At 43.6% G+C, this 21729-nt stretch overlaps 1 protein-coding gene across 1 annotated transcript; it reads left to right on the top strand.

Annotated features, from left to right (window-relative positions):
* Positions 1-2419: 2419 nt before the first annotated feature.
* LOC139375132 (testis derived transcript (3 LIM domains)) lies at positions 2420-18978 on the top strand. Its single transcript, XM_071116620.1, has 7 exons — positions 2420-2601; positions 9853-9938; positions 11094-11850; positions 12439-13329; positions 15887-16102; positions 16362-16520; positions 17738-18978. Exons 1-7 carry the CDS (start codon positions 2575-2577, stop codon positions 17927-17929), a joined length of 2328 nt encoding a protein of 775 aa, XP_070972721.1. The 5' UTR covers positions 2420-2574; the 3' UTR covers positions 17930-18978.
* The last annotated feature ends 2751 nt before the right edge of the window (positions 18979-21729 follow it).

Genomic DNA, 21729 nt, shown 5'->3' with positions numbered 1-21729 from the left:
GTGCATTTTTCAAAATGTTCCGTCCAGTTAGCTTTATTTTTGCAATAAATTACATTTCACCGTTCTTGAATAAGTTCTCATTTTAATCTAGTTCTAATTATTTTTGTTTTTCCTCTAACTTATTTTGTGCCGCTATTGTACAATTGTTATTGCTATCTACCTCCACTGTTATTTCCTCTATTTTCTTTATTAGTCTAATCTTTTTTAATCAAAACTGTTTTTGTTTGAGTATTGTATTGAATGGCCTCTAAACGTACATTTGAAAGTGTCCCATACAATAAGGGGATCTCCAGTACCTATGTTGTGCAGAAAAAAATCTAATTATGAATTATTTTGTGTTGGTTAAGAACAAATTGTCATCCAGTAGGTTGATTACATTTCCAATATCCCCATCATCATGGAAATTCTGTAAGAGTTATGTGGAGGCCAATTAGATGGTGGTCCGTTCCCATTCGGTCTTTTGTACATTTTGATGCAAGCAAGAATGACACAAAGAAGTAGTCAAGATGGCTAGTTTGATTAAGCCTCCTCCATGTACTGTATATCTCACTAGGGCAGGGTTTTTTAGCCTCCATATATTCACTAGCTCTAATGTATCCATGATCTTCGTGATCTCCTTAATTGCATGAGGGTGATAGTTTGTAATGTCATTTCTTTTACGATCCTCAAATTATTTTTCCTCATGTCAGATTGAATTGAAAGGTTCTATTTGGTGTCTACTGTAGGAACGCTGTAAGAGGTAGGAACATTCATTGTTTGCTGGGAAGGCAGTTGAATTATTAAGACATCATTTGACAAACTGTTCAATTACCTTTAGGCTGTTTGGTTGATATAGGCCCTCTCATTTGAGACCGAAACAGTATGCACTACCAGATCTCTCTGCCCTCCCTCTGTGCCAGTTCTAGAAAGGGTAACTGTAGTCTATTTTATGCAATCGAGCTGATAACAAGAATGACAGATTAAAGATACTGTACATGTTGGTTTTTCCATATCTAGAAGTAAATCATTAACTTACAGACAGGCACACCCACAATACATTTGTCTAAAAGACAGCAATACATTTGTCAAGTAGCACTGCGCACAAAATCCTGTTACAATGCATTTGAACCAAGATGTATCGATTGTCATCTGGAGAAGGAGAAGAGGACCAAAGAGAAATGTGGTACGTATTCATAACACATTTTAATAAAGATAAATACTGGAACAAAAACAACAAACAAACAGTTCTGCACGGTGCACCAAAAACACTAAACAGAAAATACCTACCCACAAATCCCATGTGGGCAAGAGCTACCTAAGTATGGTTCTCAATCAGAGACAACGACAGACAGCTGTCCCTGATTGAGAACCATACCCGGCCAAAAACAAAGAAATACAAGAACATAGAAAAAAGAACATAGAACGCCTACCTTAGTCACACCATGGCCTAACCAAAATAGAGAATATAAAGACTCTCTATGGCCAAGGCGTGACACATGACCTTATTTTGTCTAACAATATTTTGTTTTGAAGTTATTTTTTCTCTCTCACATGCAAGATTACTCTGCATACCAACTGGCAAAGACAGGGCATACAAAATCATGCCTGCATCAAAATAAATTACATTTGAATTTATCATGAGTTTGATCAATTACACAAATCATCCCCTTATGATGATTTTATGATTATTTATACAGTTGCCTAGATACCCACCTGTTTTGCAGTTTGTCTGTAACACAGTTACACAAGGCCACAAGCTGTGAAACACCCAAGGCCTTCTTTTAAAAGGACAGCAAAACAGATGCATATGACGTAGGATGTCCCTAAACCACATCATTACTACACACTTCCTGCATCTGCATGATAAGTATGTGCAGGTTTAAGATTGGGAGGGATGGCTATATAGTAAATGTAGCTGCTATCCATGACTGTGTCAAGACTCAACCAATCAACCAGAGGGTCGATGTATAATCTGCGTGACAGACACACTATTAATCTCTGTCATAAATGTGAAATGTGTTGCACACGACAGATACATTTCATAAGTGTTAATACCAAGTTGCTGCTCCTCTGTCTAGTATTTGGACAAATATCCCCCCCAAAACTATCAGCATATACTGTAAGAGGAGACATTTAATTGTAAATAGTATATACATTGACTGTAAACACTAACAACAATAGGCTCATGACTGCCTAATATATTTGCTCCACCAGAACCAATACAACCACACCCAACAAAACAGCATTGAAAGGATTAACCTGTAGACTACTGTGGTTTAAGTGTTCATTCATTTTGTTTTATTGTTGAGGAGGCCCCCCTTGCTAAACGATGATTGGCTGTCCTGTACTTTATTGGTTGCTCACTCAATTCCAATTGGTCCAGAATTGAAGAACTTGTATAGCGGAAGCCTTTCATAGTAACAAAGCAATGAACGGGACCGTTCCGGAAGAAGTGGTGGCAGAATAAAACCGATAAACTTTCGGTTGTGTTTCTAAAGATAAGTGTCAACGTAAAGTGAGTCCAAGTTTTTGTGTATTTACTTTGAAAGTTTACGGCGGGTCTAAACCAGCATAGCCTACAGCGGGGAACTGAAAATGGAGGTAGAAAAGGAAATCAAGAAGGTAAGTTCTCATGCCTGTGTATTGTTCCAGATAAGACATGGCAACGCCCTTAGAGGTGTATCCTACAACCTAGTAAAGTCAGCAAGGAAGATGGCTCGTTCTGTCATTAAAGCCAGTAACTTTTGCTACATAGACTACCGTTTGACTGTAAAATACTGGATGTGTTAGCAATATGTAGCCAATTGCTAGAACCTTCGAACTTCTTGCTTCTGTGCAAGGTCAGTTTATCAAATAAAACAAACCCGTAGTTGGTCTAATATGTTTTGACATTGTTCGCATCCTAACCATTGGTGTCTTTCTCTCAATATCATGTTTCAATAATCTGATTCTGAAGGTGAGGACGGACGTCCCGTCTCCCACGCGCGACCACTCATCAATGATACCGGTCTGATGCAGCAGACAGCATCGTTTAGATACAACAAAGCACCTAACTACTACATCGATTGAGTCACTCAATTGTATTTATAGCATTATAACAAAGGACCATTCTCTGTTAATTCAACTGTCAAGAGATTAAGAGAGATTAAGGCATGAGAGTGGAGTGGGGGCTCCATGATTCCAGCCCTTATCTGTCAGCTATCATCAAGGTCCACGCGCCTGTACAAAGGGAAAGCGTCGCAGTAATGGCCTTTAAGATTCAGTAGATTACCAGCGTGAAGCCGCGATAATTACTAGATCACTAATCATAAATGTGAGACCCCGATAATTGTCAAACTGCTAATGACCTTTGATCAAAGAAAACTACTTGTTTTGATTATGTCTGCTCGATTATCTTCAAAGACTATCAATAATATAACTCTGTTAATGCATTCTGAAGGCATCAAGTTCTCAAGATGTATTTGGGCCCTTGCTCATAAGATCATCTGGCATTTGAAATTCACAGATTTTCTGGACTGTGGCTACTTTCCCTTGTCAACCTGAGACACCTCATGGCAATGTGTCATTGGTCATGTTCCCTTGATCAACCTTTGCATGCATCAACCAATGGCTGCATGCTACATCATTGACTGACAGATTGCTATCACATATGTGGTTAGCTTATTTACATGTATATGGCACTAGTCCACTCTTACTGATCTTCATTAATCAGTATCCTAAAGGCATCAAGCCCCTAATGGGCTTCTGGGAAGAGAGGCTTCTAGGGTGTTCCTGAGAAGTTTAAGTAAACATTGACAATTAATACTGAACAAAAAATATAAACACAACATGTAAAGTGTTGGTCCCGTGTTTCATGAGCTGAAATGAAAGATCCCTGAAATGTTCTATACGCACAAACTTATTTCTCTCAAATGTTGTGAAATAATTTCCTTACACCCCTGTTAGTGAGCATTTCTGCCTTGCTGAGATAATCCATCCACCTGACAGGTGTGGCATATCAAGAAGCTGATTAAACAGCATGATCATTACATAGGTGCACTTTGTGCTGGGGACAATAAAAGGCCACTCTGAAATGTGCAACAATTCTACAGATGTCTCAAGTTTTGAGGGAGTGTACAATTGGCAAGCTTACTGCAGGGATATCCATCAGAACTGTTGCCAGAGAATTGAATGTTAATTTCTCTACCGTAATCCGCTTCCAACGTTGTTTTAGAGAATTTTGCAGTACGTCCAACCGGCCTCACAACCACAGACCACGTGTAGCCACGCCAGCCCAGGACCTCCACATTTGGCTTCGTCACCTGCGGGATCATCTGAGACCAGCCACACTGACAGCTGATGAAACTGTGGGTTTGCACAACCTGAAGAATGTCTGCACAAACTGTCAGAAACTGACTCCGGGAAGCTCATCTGTGTGCTTGTTGTCCTCACCAGGATCTTGACCTGACTGCAGTTTGGCGTCGTCACTGACTTCAGTGGGAAAATGTTCACCTTCGATGTCCACTGGCATGATGAAGTGTGCTCTTTACAGATGAATCCCGGTTTCAACTGTCCCGGGCAGATGGCAGCGTGTATGGTGTTGTGTGGGTGAGCATTTTGCTGATGTCAACATTGTGAACAGAGTGTCCTGCGGTGGGGTTATGGTATGGGCAGGCATAAGCTATGGACAACCAACAATTGCATTTTATCAATGGGAATTTCAATGCACAGAGATACCGTGACGAGATTGTGAGGCCCATTGTCGTGCTGTTCATCAGCCCCCATCACCTCATGTTTCAGCATAATGCACAGCCCCATGTTGCAAGGATCTGGACACAATTCCTGGAAGCTGAAAATGTCTGTTTTTACACAGCCTTCATACTCACCAGACATGTCACCCATTGAGCATGTTTGAGATGCTCTGAATTAGAGGTCGACCGATACCGATTTATTGGAGGACCAAAAAAAGCAGTTTTTAAAATTTTAAAATGTATTAATTTTTTTATCTATTTTATTATTTTTTCAATTTAATTTATTTGTAATAATGACAATTACTACAACTACTGAATTAACACTTATTTTAACTTAATATAATACATCAATAAAAATCCATTTAGCCTCAAATAAATAATGAAACATGTTCAATTTGTTTTAAATAATGCAAAAAGAGAGTTTTGGAGAAGTAAAAGTGCAATATGTTCCATGTAAAAAAAAAAAAAGCTAACGTTTGAGTTCCTTGCTCAGAACATGAGAACATATGAGAGTTCAATATTCCAAGGTAAGAGGTTTTAGGTTGTAGTTAATATAGTATTTATAGGACTATTTTTCTCTCTACCATTTGTATTTAATATACCTTTGACTATTGGATATTCTTATAGGCACTTTAGTATTGCCAGTGTAACAGTATAGCTTCCGTCCCTCTCCTCGCTTCTACCTGGGCTCGAACCAGGAACACATCGACAACAGCCACACTCGAAGCATCGTTACCCATCGCTCCACGAAAGCCGCGGCCCTTGCAGAGCAAGGGGAACAACTACTCCATGTCTAGAGCGAGTGACGTATGAAACACTATTAGCGCGCACCCCGCTAACTAGCTAGCTATTTCATATCGGTTACACCAGCCATTAGGCTGATAGGCTTGAAGTCATAAACAGAGCTGCTGGCAAAATGCATGAAAGTGCTGTTTGAATGAATGCTTAGGAGCCTGCTGCTGCCTACCATCGCTCAGTCAGACTGCTATATCAAATATCAAATCATATAATTAAGTCTAACATAACACACAGAAATATGAGCCTTTGGTCATTAATATGGTCGAATCCGTAAACTATAATTTCAAAAACAAAATGTTTATTATATCAGTGAAATATGGAAACGTTCGGTATTTTATCTAACAGGTGGCATCCCTAAGTCTAAATATTCTTGTTACATTGTACAACCTTCAATGTTATGTCATAATTATGTAAAATTCTGGCAAATTAGTTCGCAATGAGCCAGGCGGCTCAAACTGTTGCATATACCCTTACTCTGCGTGCAATGAACGCAAGAGAAGTGACACAATTTCACCTGGTTAATATTGCCTGCTAACCTGGATTTCTTTTAGCTAAATATGCAGGTTTAAAAATATATACTTCTGTGTATTGATTTTAAGAAAGGCATTGGTGTTTATGGTAAGGTACAGTCGTGCAACGATTGTGCTTTTTTTCGCAAATACGCTTTTGTTCAATCATCCCCCATCGTTGCATCGATTATATGCAACGCAGGACACACTAGATAAACTAGTAATATCATCAACCATGTGTCGTTAACTAGTGATTTTATGATTGATTTAGTTTTTTATAAGTTATAAGTTTAATGCTGGCTAGCAACTTACCTTTGCTTCTACTGCATTCGCGTAACAGGCAGGCTACTCGTGGAGTGCAATGAGGCCGGTGGTTAGAGCATTGGACTAGTTAACTGTAAGGTTGCAAGATTGAATCCCAGAGCTGACAAGGTAAAAATCTGTCGTTCTGCCCCTGAACAAGGCAGTTAACCCACTGTTCCTAGGCCTTCATTGAAAATAAGAATGTGTTCTTAACTGACTTGCCTAGTTAAATAATATATTTTTTTAAATGGGCAAAATCGGCGTCCAAAAATACTGATTTCCGATTGTTATGAAACTTGAAATCGGCCCTATTAATCGGCCATTCCAATTTAATCGGTCGACCTCTACTCTGAATCCAGTTCAATATCCAGCAACTTCGCACAGCCATTGAAGAAGAGTGTGACAACAGGCCACAATCAACAGCTTGATCAACTCAATGCGAAGAAGATGTGTTGCGCTGCATGAGGCACATGGTGGTAACACCAGATACTGACTGGTTTCCTGATCCACACCCCTAAAGATGCATATCTGACCAACAGATGCATATCTGACCAACAGATGCATATCTGTATTCCCAGTCATGTGAAATCCAAAGATTAGGGCCTCATGTATTTCAGTTGACTGAGTTCCTTATATGAACTGTAACTCAGTAAAATCTTTGAAATTGTTCCATGTTATTTTTTAAAAATATTTTTGTTCACTATATATTTTCAGAAGAGAGGAAGCAAGCAAGGCTGTTTGACTTCTGAATACAGAAAATATGAGATGGACACTGCAGAGCCTTACAGTTGAAGCCGGAAGTTTACACACACCTTAGCTAAATACATTTTAACTCCGTTTTTCACAATTCCTGACATTTAATCCTAGTAAAAATTCCCTGTTTTAGGTCAATTAGCATCACCACTTTATTTTAAGAATGTGAAATGTCAGAATAATAGTATAGAGATTGATTTCTGCTTTTATTTATTTTCTCACATTCCCAGTGGGTCAGAAGTTTACAAACACTCAATTAGTATTTGGTAGCATTACCTTAAACAATTTAAATTTAGGTAGATTTCTACAAGCTTCCCACAATAAGTTTGGTGACTTTTGGCCCATTCCTCCTGACAGAGTGGGTGTAACTGAGTCAGGTTTGTAGGCCTCCTTGCTCCATATGCTTTTTTAGTTCTGCCCACAAATATTCTATGGGATTGAGGTCAGAACTTTGTGATGGCCACTCCAATACCTTGACTTTATTGTCCTTAAGCCATTTTCCACAACTTTGGAAGTATGCTTGAGGTCATTGTCCATTTGGAAGACCCATTTGCGACCAAGCTTTAACTTCCTGACTGATGTCTTGAGATGTTGCTTCAATATATCCACGTAATTTTCCTCCAACATGATGACATCTATATTGTGAGGTGCACCAGTCCTTCCTGCAGCAAGCACCCCCACAACATGATGCTGCCACCCCCTGTGCTTCATGGTTGGGAAGGTGTTCTTTGGCTTGCAAGCCTCCCCCTTTTTCCGCCAAACATGACGATGGTCATTATGGTCAAACGGTTCTATTTTTGTTTCATCAGACCAGAGGACATTTCTCCAAAAAGTACGGTCTTTGTCCCTATGTGCAGTTGTAAACCGTAGTCTGGCTTTTTATGACGGTTTTAGAGCAGTGGCGTCTTCCTTGCCGAGTGGCCTTTCAGGTTATGTCGATATAGGACTCGTTTTACTGTGGATATAGATACTTTTGTACTGGTTTCCTCAAGCATCTTCACAAGGTCCTTTGCTGTTGTTCTGGGATTGATTTGCACTTTTCACACCAAAGTACGTTAATCTGTAGGAAACAGAACGCGTCTCCTTCCTGAGCAGTATGACGGCTGCGTGGTCCCTTGGTGTTTATACTTGCGTACTATTGTTTGAGTTCTTTTGATTTTCTCATGATGTCAAGAGGCACTGAGTTTGAAGGTAGGCCTTGAAATGCATCCATAGGTACACCTCCAAATGATGTCAATTAGCTTATCAAGCTTCTAAAGCCATGACATTTTTTTGAATTTTTAAAGGAACAGTCAACTTAGTGTATGTAAACTTCTGACCCACTGGAATTGTGATACAGTGAAATAATTTGTATGTAAACAATTTTTGGGGAAATTACTTGTCATGAACAACTTGCCAAAACTTTGGTTTGTATGTAAACCTCCGACTTCAACTGTATGTCTGACTCACCAATAGCTAGGCTTCCCTTTCTTTATAATCATTTACTATTGTTAAAGATGCACTATGCAGATATATCTCCGCCATTTCCTGGTCGATAAAATTCTAATAGTTCGCCTTATTTCAGTTAGTGACACAACAAGCAACTATAGTGTAGTATCATTGTACCATCTAAACCTCTGAAATATATTTTCCATAACCAAAAATATTGTATTTTCAGCTGTTTGAATCTTGTGCACCAACCCAAAAGTAAAAGACTCAAAAAAGTAAACTTAAAAATGGGAAGTATAGAAATAGCGCGCAGAACAGATCTACCGCTTCTTAGACTTGCTTTCTATTAGAATGACAGACCTATACTATAACACACATTTTATATGTGAATTTTGTCAGGTCGCCAAAAAGTGACCTATTGCAGCTTTAAGTGGAGAAAAGGGGGTGATGGTTAATGTAAATATTATCTACAGGTCACACTTATAAGATCTAGTCTGGCTTGAGCTTGGCATTCCTCTTTAGAGGCCGGCTGCTCATTCCCAAAGGCCGAGGGGGGCTCACTGCTCCACTTTCAGGGCTCCCTGAGCCAAAAACGGCCTTCACCAATCAGGAGAGTGTGTTTTTGCGTCCCAAATGGCACCCTAATCCCTATGTAGTGCACTTCTTTTGACCAGGGCCCATAGGGCACTGTATAGGGAAAAGGGTGCCATTTGGGATGCAACCCTGGAGAGGGGCTCAACCCTGGAGAGGGGCTCTCTTTCAGCATTGTGGATTACTTGACCGTATAAGGGCTCAGACAGCAGTAACGTGCAAGACGGACAACACTGGTGTTTGAAGTAGAGAAGGTAGTCTGAGTGATACGAATGTGAAGGGGATTCTACAGTATGCGCTGTGACTAAACTCTGGAATTAGGCCTATAGCCTAGTGAGTCTTGTTTAGTTGGCAAGTAGCCTAACATCCAAAATAGGCACTGGAGGTAAACTAATCAGAACAGAAGAGAATGCATGCAGAATGGTTGAGAAAAGTGGGCTGTTGCTTGACGCATCAAATCTGGAATATATCTGAGGGGGGATTAGGGATTAATGGGACATCAGTTTCTGTTTTTATTTTATTTGTTGTTAGGCCTGTTTTATACGCAAATGTCAAGGTGACGCTGTACATCTACAGCGTTCTGCTGCAGATTCTGCTAACGAGGGTATTTGAAAAGGCCATCCCAAAAACAATTAAGCCTAAATAGTGACTGAACCATATGAACTTCAGTAAATATCAAGCCCTGGCTGGTATGAAGTAATTTCTAAAGACCGCGTACGTCTGTTAATCTAATTAATGTGCTGTGTTCTGTCTGTTGGCAGATGACCCTGGGCCATGAAATTGGCGCCGGGGCGGCGTGTCTGAAATGCAAGGACAAGTGTGAGGGGTTTGAGCTACACTTCTGGAGGTTTGTACTGTATTGTTGTCTCTGTGCTGTATACTTAATATCATTTTTCATATATTGAATTCAAGATAATCCAGACCTGATGGGGACAACAACAATGCTTATTTTCTCTTAGCTTCATGACAACAGGGAAAGCCACAGGCCCTGAAAGCATGTTGCAACCGATCATTGTTGTCTACTATTACAGTTTTTGTGCTCTTAAATTTGAAATAACCTTAATGTCCTACATGACTGATTTCTGGACTTACAAAGCAGTCTTTATCTGGACCAATGCCTCATGAAAATAGGTGTCCCCCACTGTCCTCAAGTCAAGCCAGCATTCCTGCTTCCCCCGACAATTATCCACACTCAGCTAGCTTTCCTGAAGACATCACAACAGGTGCCCCGGTGCCTACTGCAGTGGCCAGTTGCTATGGAAACACCTAACGACCACAATTCCTTCCGTCTTGGTCATGGTCAGACGTGCAGGGCAAGCCTAGTCTGTGGAAATTAGAACGGAACAGGAAAGACATTCTGTGTTATTTGACGTAATTTGATCCTAAGGTGACGACATCACTCATCCCACCTTAGCTGAAGTGTGGTGATCTCACTTGTCCACTATCCTGCCTCCAACAACTCTACTTACTCACAAGCTTGTGACTGTTTTCCGAAAGTCATGAATATTTCCGATTCCTCTTCCATGACCACTGATCTGAAAAGATGTGAAAGCAATAGGGTATCTATCTAAACGCCTGGGCCTTTGACCTGCTTTACGCTATAGGGCAGGTGTATTCAACTCTGACCCTATGAGGTCTGACATCTGCTGGTTTTCTGTTCTACCTGATAATTCATTGCATGCACCTGGTGTCCCTGGTCTAAATCAGTCCCTGCTTAGAAGGAAACAATATATATTTTTAAAAGCAGTTGAGGTTCAGTGATGAGTGTCAGGGCTGTATGGCCTACCTACTGGCCACACGCTGGTTGAACGTTGTTTCCACGTCATATCAATATAATGTTATTGAACCAACGTGGAATAGATATTGAATTCAAGTCTGTGCCCAGTTGGTAGAGGTTTTCCTAGTTAGGTGATCATAAAGGAAACCTAAACATTTTTGAGAGTACTTAGACCCAACCATGCGTCTAGTCTAACATATTCCCCATTGACTTTCCCCATCACAGAAAGATCTGCCGGAACTGTAAGTGTGGGCTTACGGACCACGATGTGCAGATGAACTCTGATGATAACAGGAAGGTGGGCAAGCTGTTCGAGGATACCAAGTACACTGGCCTTATTGCCAAGCTCAAAACTGACGGTGTACCCACGTACAAGGGCAACCAGGTCACCTTCTCCATCTCTGCCAGCCCCATGTCAGGAACCGCTGTTCCATACAGTCCCCAGTCTGCCCATAATGTGCCAGGCAATGCTGGCAATGGTGATGGGGATGGAGCTGGCTATGGGTCCGGGTCCGGGGCTGGAGCTGGAGCTGGCTATGGGTCCGGGGCTGGAGCTGGCTATGGGTCCGGGGCTGGAGCTGGCTATGGGTCCGGGGCTGGAGCTGGGGATGGAGCTGGCTATGGGTCCGGGGCTGGAGCTGGACCCGGAGCTGGCTATGGGTCCGGGGCTGGACCCGGAGTTGGCTATGGGTCCGGGGCTGGAGCTGGGCCCGTAGCTGGCTATGGGGCTGGAGCTGGGCCCGGGGCTGGCTATGGGTCCGGAGCTGGGCCCGGAGCTTGCTATGGGGCTGGGTCCGGAGCTGGGGCTAGCTATGGTACTGGGTCTGGAGGTGGAGCTGGGGCTGGACCCGCTACCATGCCCAAACCTGGGGCAATCAGAGCCACTGCTGTGTCAGCCAATGTCGTACCTGTCAGGAAGGATGCCGTGCCCCTGAAGTCTGTTACCTACGAGTGGGCTCCTCCAGGGGTGAAACAGCACATGGTAAGGGTATAACAACAGTTCATCTTCAGTAACATAACAGTATAACTACTGTTTCATAGAATTAGAATACCTATGACAATCCCAGGGTTGAGAACACCGGTCTAGAGGAACTTTGCCAGTATTGTTTCCTTGGTTTCTGTAAGGAATGTCATCGTGGCCTAGCCTAGTAAAAAACAAATGTTTTAGGTTGTCTGATTTAACCAGGCTAATCACTAGAAAGACTGTCACACTTTGTATCTCTTCATATCCCTCAACAAGTATGTGTTAAGTAGTGGTAGTTAGGGAGAGGTTGTAAGATGTCATATAACAACTGGTTGCCTCTCCCAATCTCTCCCTTAACAAGATCAGCACAGCAACACGGCTTAATTTTAGTCACGAGCCCAGGGAAGACTGACTTAGATCTTCACTGCCTCTCTCTAGCTCTCTTTTTGTTTTCACTTTCTCTCTGTTTGTTCCTGACTCTTCCTCTCTCTTTCCTTTTCCTAATTTTTGTCTTTCTCTCCATGTCTTTCCTTCCCTCCCTCTCTCTCTTCTCCTCCCTTAACAAAGTCCTAATTCTCTCTCCTTTGCTCTCCAATTGACCGTCAGGCGGTACGCTACATCGAGCTCCTGCCCCCAGAGAGGCGTCCCATAGCGGGCACGGAGGGTGCAGCCTACCGCCGGCAACAGATGGCAGTGCAGCTACCGGAGCATGACCAGGATCCGGCCAAGTGCCATGAGCTGACCCCTGCAGAGGTCAAACAGATGCAGCAGTACGTCCGCAAGTATAAAGACGAGGCCCTGGGAGTGGGAGACATCAAACTGCCTGAGGAGATGATGGGTCAGGAGGGAGGACCAGGACAGGGAGCGCCAGGCATGGGAGGACATGGGATGGGAGCCCCTGGGCTTCCAGTTGGGGCTGGGGGATCATTTGGTCCTGGAGTTGGGGCCGGGGGATCATTTGGTCCTGGAGTTGGAGCTGGGGGATCCTTTGGTCCTGGAGTTGGGGCTGGGGGATCCTTTGGTCCTGGAGTTGGGGCTGGGGGATCCTTTGGTCCTGGAGTTGGGGCTGGGGGATCCTTTGGTCCTGGAGTTGGGGCTGGGGGATCCTTTGGTCCTGGAGTTGGGGCTGGGGGATCCTTTGGTCCTGGAGTTGGGGCTGGGGGATCCTTTGGTCCTGGAGTTGGGGCTGGGGGATCCTTTGGTCCTGGAGTTGGGGCTGGGGCATCCTTTGGTCCTGGAGTTGGGCCTGGGGGATCCTTTGGGCCTGGAGTTGGGCCTGGGGGATCCTTTGGGCCTGGAGGTCCTGGTCATCCAACAAGGCCTGGGTCTGGGAGTATACTCGGGCTAGCGTTACAGGTTCAACCTGGGATGGGGGCTGGAGGTTACCCTGGGGCAGGAGAAGGTGGACCAGGAGACATGGGCACTGCTGCCACTGCTGGGGCCATGGGTACTCCGGGAGCCCCTGGAGATCACCTGGCTGGACCCTGTGGACACTATGTAAGTATACTCTCCAATCGTAGTGTGAGATATTGTGACTGACTAACAGTGGGTTGTTATCCTCAGATTTCGTCCCCTTCCTGTATATTGAAGAGAGCCTTTACATTAGTCACTGTTGGTGCATTCTGGTTCCCTGATTTTGATCTCTTTCCAATGCCCTCTCTCCTCATCATGGATTTAAAAGCCCTGGAAGCATATGACCCCCCCCTCACTGTCAGACTCACTTCAGACACGTGGCTTTGTGAAGCTACGATTAGATTAGAGAGACTAGAGAATGACTGAACAAGGGAGTGATTTTCTCCGAGAAGCCGTAGATGAACTCTGATGGATAAGTGAACTGTGTGTTGTCAAATTATACTTCAATTAACTTTCATATGAAGTACAGTGGGGCAAAAAAGTATTTAGTCAGCCACCAATTGTGCAAGTTCTCCCACTTAAAAAGATGAGAGGCCTGTAATTTTCATCATAGGTACACTTCAACTGACAGACAAAATGAGAAAAAAAATCCAGAAAATCACATTGTAGGATTTTTAATGAATTTATTTGCAAATTATGGTGGAAAATAAGTATTTGGTCACCTACAAACAAGCAAGATTTCTGGCTCTCACAGACCTGTAACTTCTCTGTCCTCCACTCGTTACCTGTATTAATGGCACCTGTTTGAACTTGTTATCAGTATAAAAGACACCTGTCCTCAACCTCAAACAGTCACACTCCAAACTCTACTATGGCCAAGACCAAAGAGCTGTCAAAGGACACCAGAAACAAAATTGTAGACCTGCACCAGGCTGGGAAGACTGAATCTGCAATAGGTAAGCAGCTTGGTTTGAAGAAATCAACTGTGGGAGCAATTATTAGGAAATGGAAGACATACAAGACCACTGATAATCTACCTCGATCTGGGGCTCCACGCAAGATCTCACCCCGGGGGGTCAAAATGATCACAAGAACGGTGAGCAAAAATCCCAGAACCGCACGGGGGGACCTAGTGAATGACCTGCAGAGAGCTGGGACCAAATCAGTAACTCACTACGCCGCTAGGGACTCAAATCCTGCAGTGCCAGACGTGTCCCCCTGCTTAAGCCAGTACATGTTCAGGCCCGTCTGAAGTTTGCTAGAGAGCATTTGGATGATCCAGAAGAAGATTGGGAGAATGTCAGATGAAACCAAAATATAACTTTTTGGTTAAAACTCAACTCGTCATGTTTGGATAACAAAGAATGCTGAGTTGCATCCAAAGAACACCATGCCTACTGTGAAGCATGGGGGTGGAAACATCATGCTTTGGGGCTGTTTTTCTCCAAAGGGACCAGGACGACTGATCCGTGTAAAGGAAAGAATGAATGGGGCAGTGTATCGTGAGATTTTGAGTGAAAAGCTCCTTCCATCAGCAAGGGCATTGAAGATGAAACGTGGCTGGGTCTTTCAGCATGACAATGATCCCAAACACACCGCCTTGGCAACGAAGGAGTGGCTTCGTAAGAAGCATTTCAAGGTCCTGGAGTGGCCTAGCCAGTCTCCAGATCTCAACCCCATAGAAAATCTTTGGAGGGAGTTGAAAGTCCGTGTTGCCCAGCAACAGCCCCCAAAAATCACTGCTCTAGAGGAGATCTGCATGGAGGAATGGGCCAAAATACCAGCAACAGTGTGTGAAAACCTTGTGAAGACTTGCAGAAAATGTTTGACCTCTGTCATTGCCAACAAAGGGTATATAACAAAGTATTGAGATTGACCAAATACTTATTTTCCACCCTAATTTGCAAACAAATTAATTAAAAATCCTACAATGTGATTTTCTGGATTTTCTTTTCTCATTTTGTCTGTCATAGTTGAAGTGTATGAAAATTGATGAAAATTACAGGCCTCATATTTTTAAGTGGGAGAACTTGCACAATTGGTGGCTGACAATACTTTTTTGCCCCACTGTATATGTCCGTCACTGATGCTAGAACCAAGCTAGCTTTTCATATTATGTATATTTATTGCCGTGGATACGGTCTCTACCTTTTCTCTCTGTCACTCTCTCTCGTTCAATGTCCATATATTCAAGTAAAATATGCTGGGGTTGAAATGTAGAACAGTCTCACATTTGAGTTGAAATGTATATTCTCAGTAGAGAATACTGTTGGCTAGTGTAGAATGAGGACAGACATTCAACTGGCCACAAGATGGAGCCAGAAGTGAAAATATGAGTGAATCATTTTGAATAGTTTTGCATATTGATTTGTTTAGTATGGTTTTGAAGCGTGATGAATAATGTTCCATCTAAACAGGGTTTTGGTTCATGCAAACCCCTACAGACTGCCTGTCTGTCTTTCTACCCGTCTCTCCCCATATGCAGTTAGTTATTCCAACTGAATTAATATTTGGATTTATGGGAGCTGTCAGGCAGTGTCTTAAATCATAATCATCATTATGCAGTTTAAGTTTATAATGGCATAAAATACCAGGATGAGGCTGTGCTACAGGGCCAATGTTTTAGTGAGGGCATTGCTAACGAAGGTCTTTTCTCTTGTATTCCTCTCTCTCACCTTCTCCTTCTATTCCCCTTCTTCAGTCGTGCCACCAGTGCCAGCTGACCATGCGTCAGGGTGAGCCTGCAGTGTACGCAGAGCGTGCTGGCTATGACAATCTGTGGCACCCAGCCTGCTTCGTGTGCTGCACCTGCTCAGAGCTCCTGGTCGACATGATCTACTTCTGGAAGAAGGGACAGTTGTACTGCGGACGCCACTACGGAGACAGTGAGAAGCCACGCTGCGGGGGCTGTGATGAGGTGAGGGGTTGGGGAGGCAGGGATGAGAGGGGTCAGAGGTGATCAAAGAAGGGACAGCTGTACCACGGACGCCACTGAGGAGACAGCGAGAAGCCCAGCGGTGGAGGCTGTGATGAGTATATGTTTGAGATCCATTAAACACATTGTGGAGCAAGAATGTCGGAGCTGGAGTATATTTTTAAATATGAGAGGAAAACTAAAATAATCCTTTCCCAATTCTACCTCCCCATGTTAACCTGGTCTGTCTGTGTGTCTGCAGCTGATCTTCAGTAATGAGTACACGCAGGCCGAGGACCAGAACTGGCATCTGAAGCACTTCTGCTGCTTTGACTGTGACTGTGTGCTGGCTGGAGAGACGTACGTTATGGAGAACAACAAGCCTGTCTGCAAGCCCTGCTACATGAAGAGCCACGCCGCGGTAAGGAACGAGAGGGAGAGTGTGTGTGCGTGCAGTACGTGGGTGATACCCATGTGTATTGTATACATGAGATACAGTTTTAAGTCTGAATTTTACACACACCATAACCAAATACATTTAAACTGTTTTTCACAATTTCTGACATTTAATCATAGTAAATATTCCCTGTTTTAGGTCAGTTAGGCTCACCACTTTATTTTAAGAATATGATATGTCAGAATAATAGTAGTTATTTATTTCAGCATTTATTTATTTCATCACATTCCCAGTGGGTCAGAAGTTTACATACACTAAATTAGTATTTGGTAGCATTGCCCAGCATTGGCCCATTCCTCCTGACAGAGCTGGTGTAACTGAGGCAGGTTTGTAGGCCTCCTTGCTCGCACACGCTTTTTCAGTTCTGCCCACAATTTGAGGTCAGGGCTTTGTGATGGCCACTCTAATACTTTGACTTTGTTGTCCTTAAGCCATTTTCTCACAACTTTGGGAGTATGCTTGTGGTCATTGTCCATTTGGAAGACCCATTTGCGATCAAGCTTTAACTTCCTGACTGATGTCTTGAGATGTTGCTTCAATATATCCACATAATTTTCCTTCCTCATGATTATGATATTTTGTGAAGTGCACCAGTCCCTGCTGCAGCAAAGCACCCCCACAACATGATGCTGCCACCCCCGTGCTTCACGGTTGGGATGGTTTTCTTCGGCTTGCAAGCCTCCCCCTTTTTCCTCCAAACGTAATGATGGTCATTATGGCCAAACAGTTCTATTTTTGATTCATCAGTCCAGAGGACTATTCTTCAAAAAGTACGATCTATGTCCCCATGTGCAGTTGCAAACCTTAGTCTGGCTTTTTTTATGGTGGTTTTGGAGCAGTGGCTTCTTCTTTGCGGAGCGGCCTTTCAAGTTATGTCGATATAGGACTTGTTTTACCTTGGATATAGATAATTTTGTACCTGTTTCCTCCAGCATCTTCACAAGGTCCTTTTCTGCTGTTCTGGGATTGATTTGCACTTTTCGCACCAAGGTACATTCATCTCTAAGAGACGGAATGCGTCTCCTTCCTGAGGAGGAAACTATAGTTTGTAGGACAAGAAATTTGTGGAGTGGTTGAAACACTTAGGTTGGAGTCATTAAAACTAGTTTACATAAACTTCCGACTTCAACTGTAACTGTGCTAGATACGTGTGTTTAAACAAACATCCCCTCTCTCTCCAGGTGTGTACGGCCTGTCAGAACCCAGTGGAGCCCGAGGCCCAGCGCGTGTCCTACGGGGAGTTCCACTGGCACGCTGAGCCTCAGTGCTTCCAGTGCTCCTGCTGTGCTAAGTGTCTAATTGGAGAGCGCTTCATGGCCATACAGGGAATGCTCTTCTGCTCTGTCGAGTGCAAGAAGAAGACCATGACCTAGAGAAGACCGTGACCGCAGTGTACCGTACAGCAGCTCAACCTTCTCCGGCATCCCGACCACAATCGTAATTTGAACTAAGCCTGGTCTAGAATACAAACAATAGTCTAACAATGAAATTATTAATTAGACTTGACCACAAGAGTTTAGCTAATTATTTTCAGTTTCCATGTTCCTGATAGGATGGGGAAAATAATGCCTTAAATCTATTGATTCTTCTTCTCTTAACAAGATTCTCCTCTACATCTTCTCTCTACATGCACTGTTTTGTTCCATCTCTTTGTTTACTGAGATTCATTTGGTTGGAGTTTTTTTTCAGAACACTTTCCTTCTTCTGAGTTTAAAGCAGCTATGGATGATTTTCAACTCTGTCTACTCAAGTATTTTTTGGGTATTGTATCAGGATCCCCATTAGCTGTTGCGAAAGCAGCAGCAGCTACTCTTCCTAGGGTCCACAGAAAACATAACTTGTCTACTAATGTTCTGTACCATGTCAAGAACAGTGTCCTTCTTTGGGTTGTTCTCAAATCCAGCTGCTTTCTCTCTAGAATGTACTACTGAACTCGAAGCAGTATTATGATTAACAATTGCTGTGTAATAGTATTACAATACGTGATACTTTATGTGCAGTATTTCTGTTCTGCAGGAAGCAGCCTTTCAGTGTTGTAACAGGCAATGCAGACTATGCAATGTGACCAACTGATTCTCTCCAACCCAGTCCTGGAGAACCCCTGATAACGCAGGCTTTCACAAGTGACATTATTATGGACAACATCACTGAAATGTGAAGGCAGGTGATGTCATATCTTCAGAACATCTTAAAATGATGATGTACTTTGGAGGACCAATGAAATGATCAGAAATCGTTAAGTAGTTATCTGTACTGTGGCGTCAACTTATCTACTGCCTTCTCTCCTTCCTGCAGTCTTTTTATATTCTAATCGGTTTCCCTCGCAGTCTTCACAATAAGTGCCATTGACTTTCCTTTATTTCTCTTGCACTTTATATTTTATCCTCACACTGTAACAACCTAATAAAGTTTTTTGCAATGATTAGTCTCCCGCTTGGTTCATACTGGCAGACGGGACCTTTAACAGTCAATACTACTAGGGGTGTTAACGACACAACGCTTTGCGTTGCGTTCTTGCATGTGTGTATGTTATTGCGTGTGTGTTTCCCTTTCCAACATACCTACCTAGCATACTCAAACCCCCTCAGGGACCAGTGTCGCTAGCAGGCTAATGTGGCAGCTATAATACTTCACACGGGTGGAACAGTGAACTCTGACATGGACCACCACCCCACCCACCCACGGGAAAAAAGGCTGTGTGACTTTGTTCCACCCACTCTTGTGGAAGTGGTGCACAATTCAAGGACGCCCCATTTTTCTCAGGGTCCATTGTCTTTTGTGGCAGCCGGCACCAAAACAATGGCTTTCTTCCCCATGCCGTAGTTTCACCTCCACTAGGCTTACAGTCAGTAGTAGGGTGTATCCCTCTCCTGACCTCTACACATACACAGCAACCCCTTGCTATATGCTTTCAAAAGCAGGGGAACACCATCTAATGAAGTAGTCTGTGCATAGTTAGGGAGGGGTTTCAATCATTCCCTTTAATGTCATATTCCTATTGGAATGTGCTTTCAATGTAAATGTACTTTTTAATCCATCTCAAATCAAAGTCTATTTGTCACGTGTGCCAAATACAACAGTGAAATGCTTACTTACAGGCTCTAACCAATGGTGCGAAGAAAAAAGGTGTGTGTGTACATAAGTAAAGACGTAAAGCCATTTGAAAAGAGTAGCAAGGCTAAAAACAGACACCTGTTTGTCAGGCTTATTGCGGTAGTATGTACATGTAGGTATTGTTAAAGTGACCATGCATATATGATGAACAGAGTAGCAGAAGCGTAAAAAGAGGGGTTGGCGGGTGGTGGGACACAATGCCGATAGCCCGGTTAGCCAATGTGTGGGAGCACTGGTTGTTCGGGGCAATTTAGGTAGTATGAACATGACTGTATAGTTAAAGTGACTATGCATATAAGATAAACAGAGAGTAGCAGCAGCATAAAAGAGGGGTTGGTGGGGGCACACATTGAAAATAGTCCAGGTAACCATTTAGTTACCTGTTCAGGAGTCTTATGGCTTGGGGGTAAAAACTGTTGAGAAGCCTTTTTGTCATAGACTTGGCACTCCGGTACCGCTTGCCATGCGGAAGTAGAGCGAACAGTCTATGACGGGTGGCTGGGGTCTTTGACCATTTTTAGGGCCTTCCTCTGACACCGCCTGGTGTAGAGGTCCTGGATGGCAGGCAGCTTAGCCCCAGTGATGTACTGGGCCATACGCACTACCCTCTGTAGTGCCTTGCGGTCAGAGGCCGAGCAATTGCTCTACCAGGCAGTGACGCAACCAGTCAGGATGCTCTCGATGTTGCAGCTGTAGAACCTTTTGAGGATCTCAGGACCCATGCCAAATCTTTTTAGTTTCCTGAGGGGGAGTAGGCTTTGTCGTGCCCTCTTCACGACTGTCTTGGTGTGTTTGGACCAATCTAGTTTGTTGATGTGGACGACAAGGAATTTGAAGCTCTCAACCTGCTCCACTACAGCCGCCTGTCAGGAAGTCCAGGATCCAGTTGCAGAGGGAGGTGTTTAGTCACAGGATCCTTAGCTTGGTGATGAGCTTTGAGGGTACTATGGTGTTGAACGCTGAGCTGTCGTCAATGAACAACATTCTCACATAGGTATGGTGGGAAAGGGCATTGTGGAGTGCAGTAGAGATTGCATCATCTGTGGATCTGTTTGGGCGGTATGCAAATTGGAGTGGGTCTAGGGTTTCTGGGATAATGGTGTTGATGATAGCCATTACCAGCCTTTCAAAGCACTTCATGGCTACGGGCGTGAGTGCTACAGGTCTGTAGTCATTTAGGCAGGTTGCCTTTGTGTTCTTGGGCACAGGGACTATGGTGGTCTGCTTGAAGCATATTGGTATTACAGACTCAATCAGGGACACCTGCTAGTTGGTCAGCACATGCCCGGAGCACACGTCCTGGTAATCCGTCTGGCCCCGCAGCCTTGTGTAGGTTGACCTGTTTAAAGATCTTACTCACGTCAGCTACAGAGAGCGTGATCACACAGTCGTCCGGAACAGCAGATGCTCTCATGCATGCCTCAGTGTTGCTTGCCTCAAAGCGAGCATAGAAGTGATTTAGCTCGTCTGGTAGGCTTGTGTCACTGGGCAGCTCGCGGCTGTGCTTCCCTTTAGTGTGTAATAGTTTGCAAGCCCTGCCACATCCGACGAGCGTCGGAGCCGGTGTAGTATGAATCAATCTTAGTCCTGTATTGGCGCTTTGCCTGTTTGATGGTTCGTCGCAGGGCATAGCAGGATTTCTTGTAAGCTTCCGGGTTAGAGTCCCGCACCTTGAAATCGGCAGCTCTACCCTTTAGCTCAGTGCGAATGTTGCCTGTAATCCATGGCTTCTGGTTGGGGTATGTACGTACAGTCACTGTGGGGACGACGTCCTCAATGCACCAGTGACTGATGTGGTGTATTCCTTAATGTCATCGGAAGAATCCCGGAACATGTTCCAGCCTGTGATAGCAAAGCAGTCCTGTAGTTTAACATCTGCTTCATCTGACCATTTTTTTACAGACCAAGTCACTGGTGCTTCCTGCTTTAATTTTTGCTTGTAAGCAGAAATCAGGAGGATAGAGTTGTAAGATTTACAAAATGGAGGGTGAGGGAGAGCTTTGTACGCGTCTATGTGTGTGGAGTACAGGTGATCTAGAATATTTTCCCTCTGGTTGCA

This window comes from Oncorhynchus clarkii, chromosome 2 (genome assembly GCF_045791955.1).
Source record: "Oncorhynchus clarkii lewisi isolate Uvic-CL-2024 chromosome 2, UVic_Ocla_1.0, whole genome shotgun sequence".
Lineage (NCBI taxonomy): Eukaryota > Metazoa > Chordata > Actinopteri > Salmoniformes > Salmonidae > Oncorhynchus > Oncorhynchus clarkii.
This window is presented reverse-complemented; position numbering and strand designations above follow the sequence as displayed.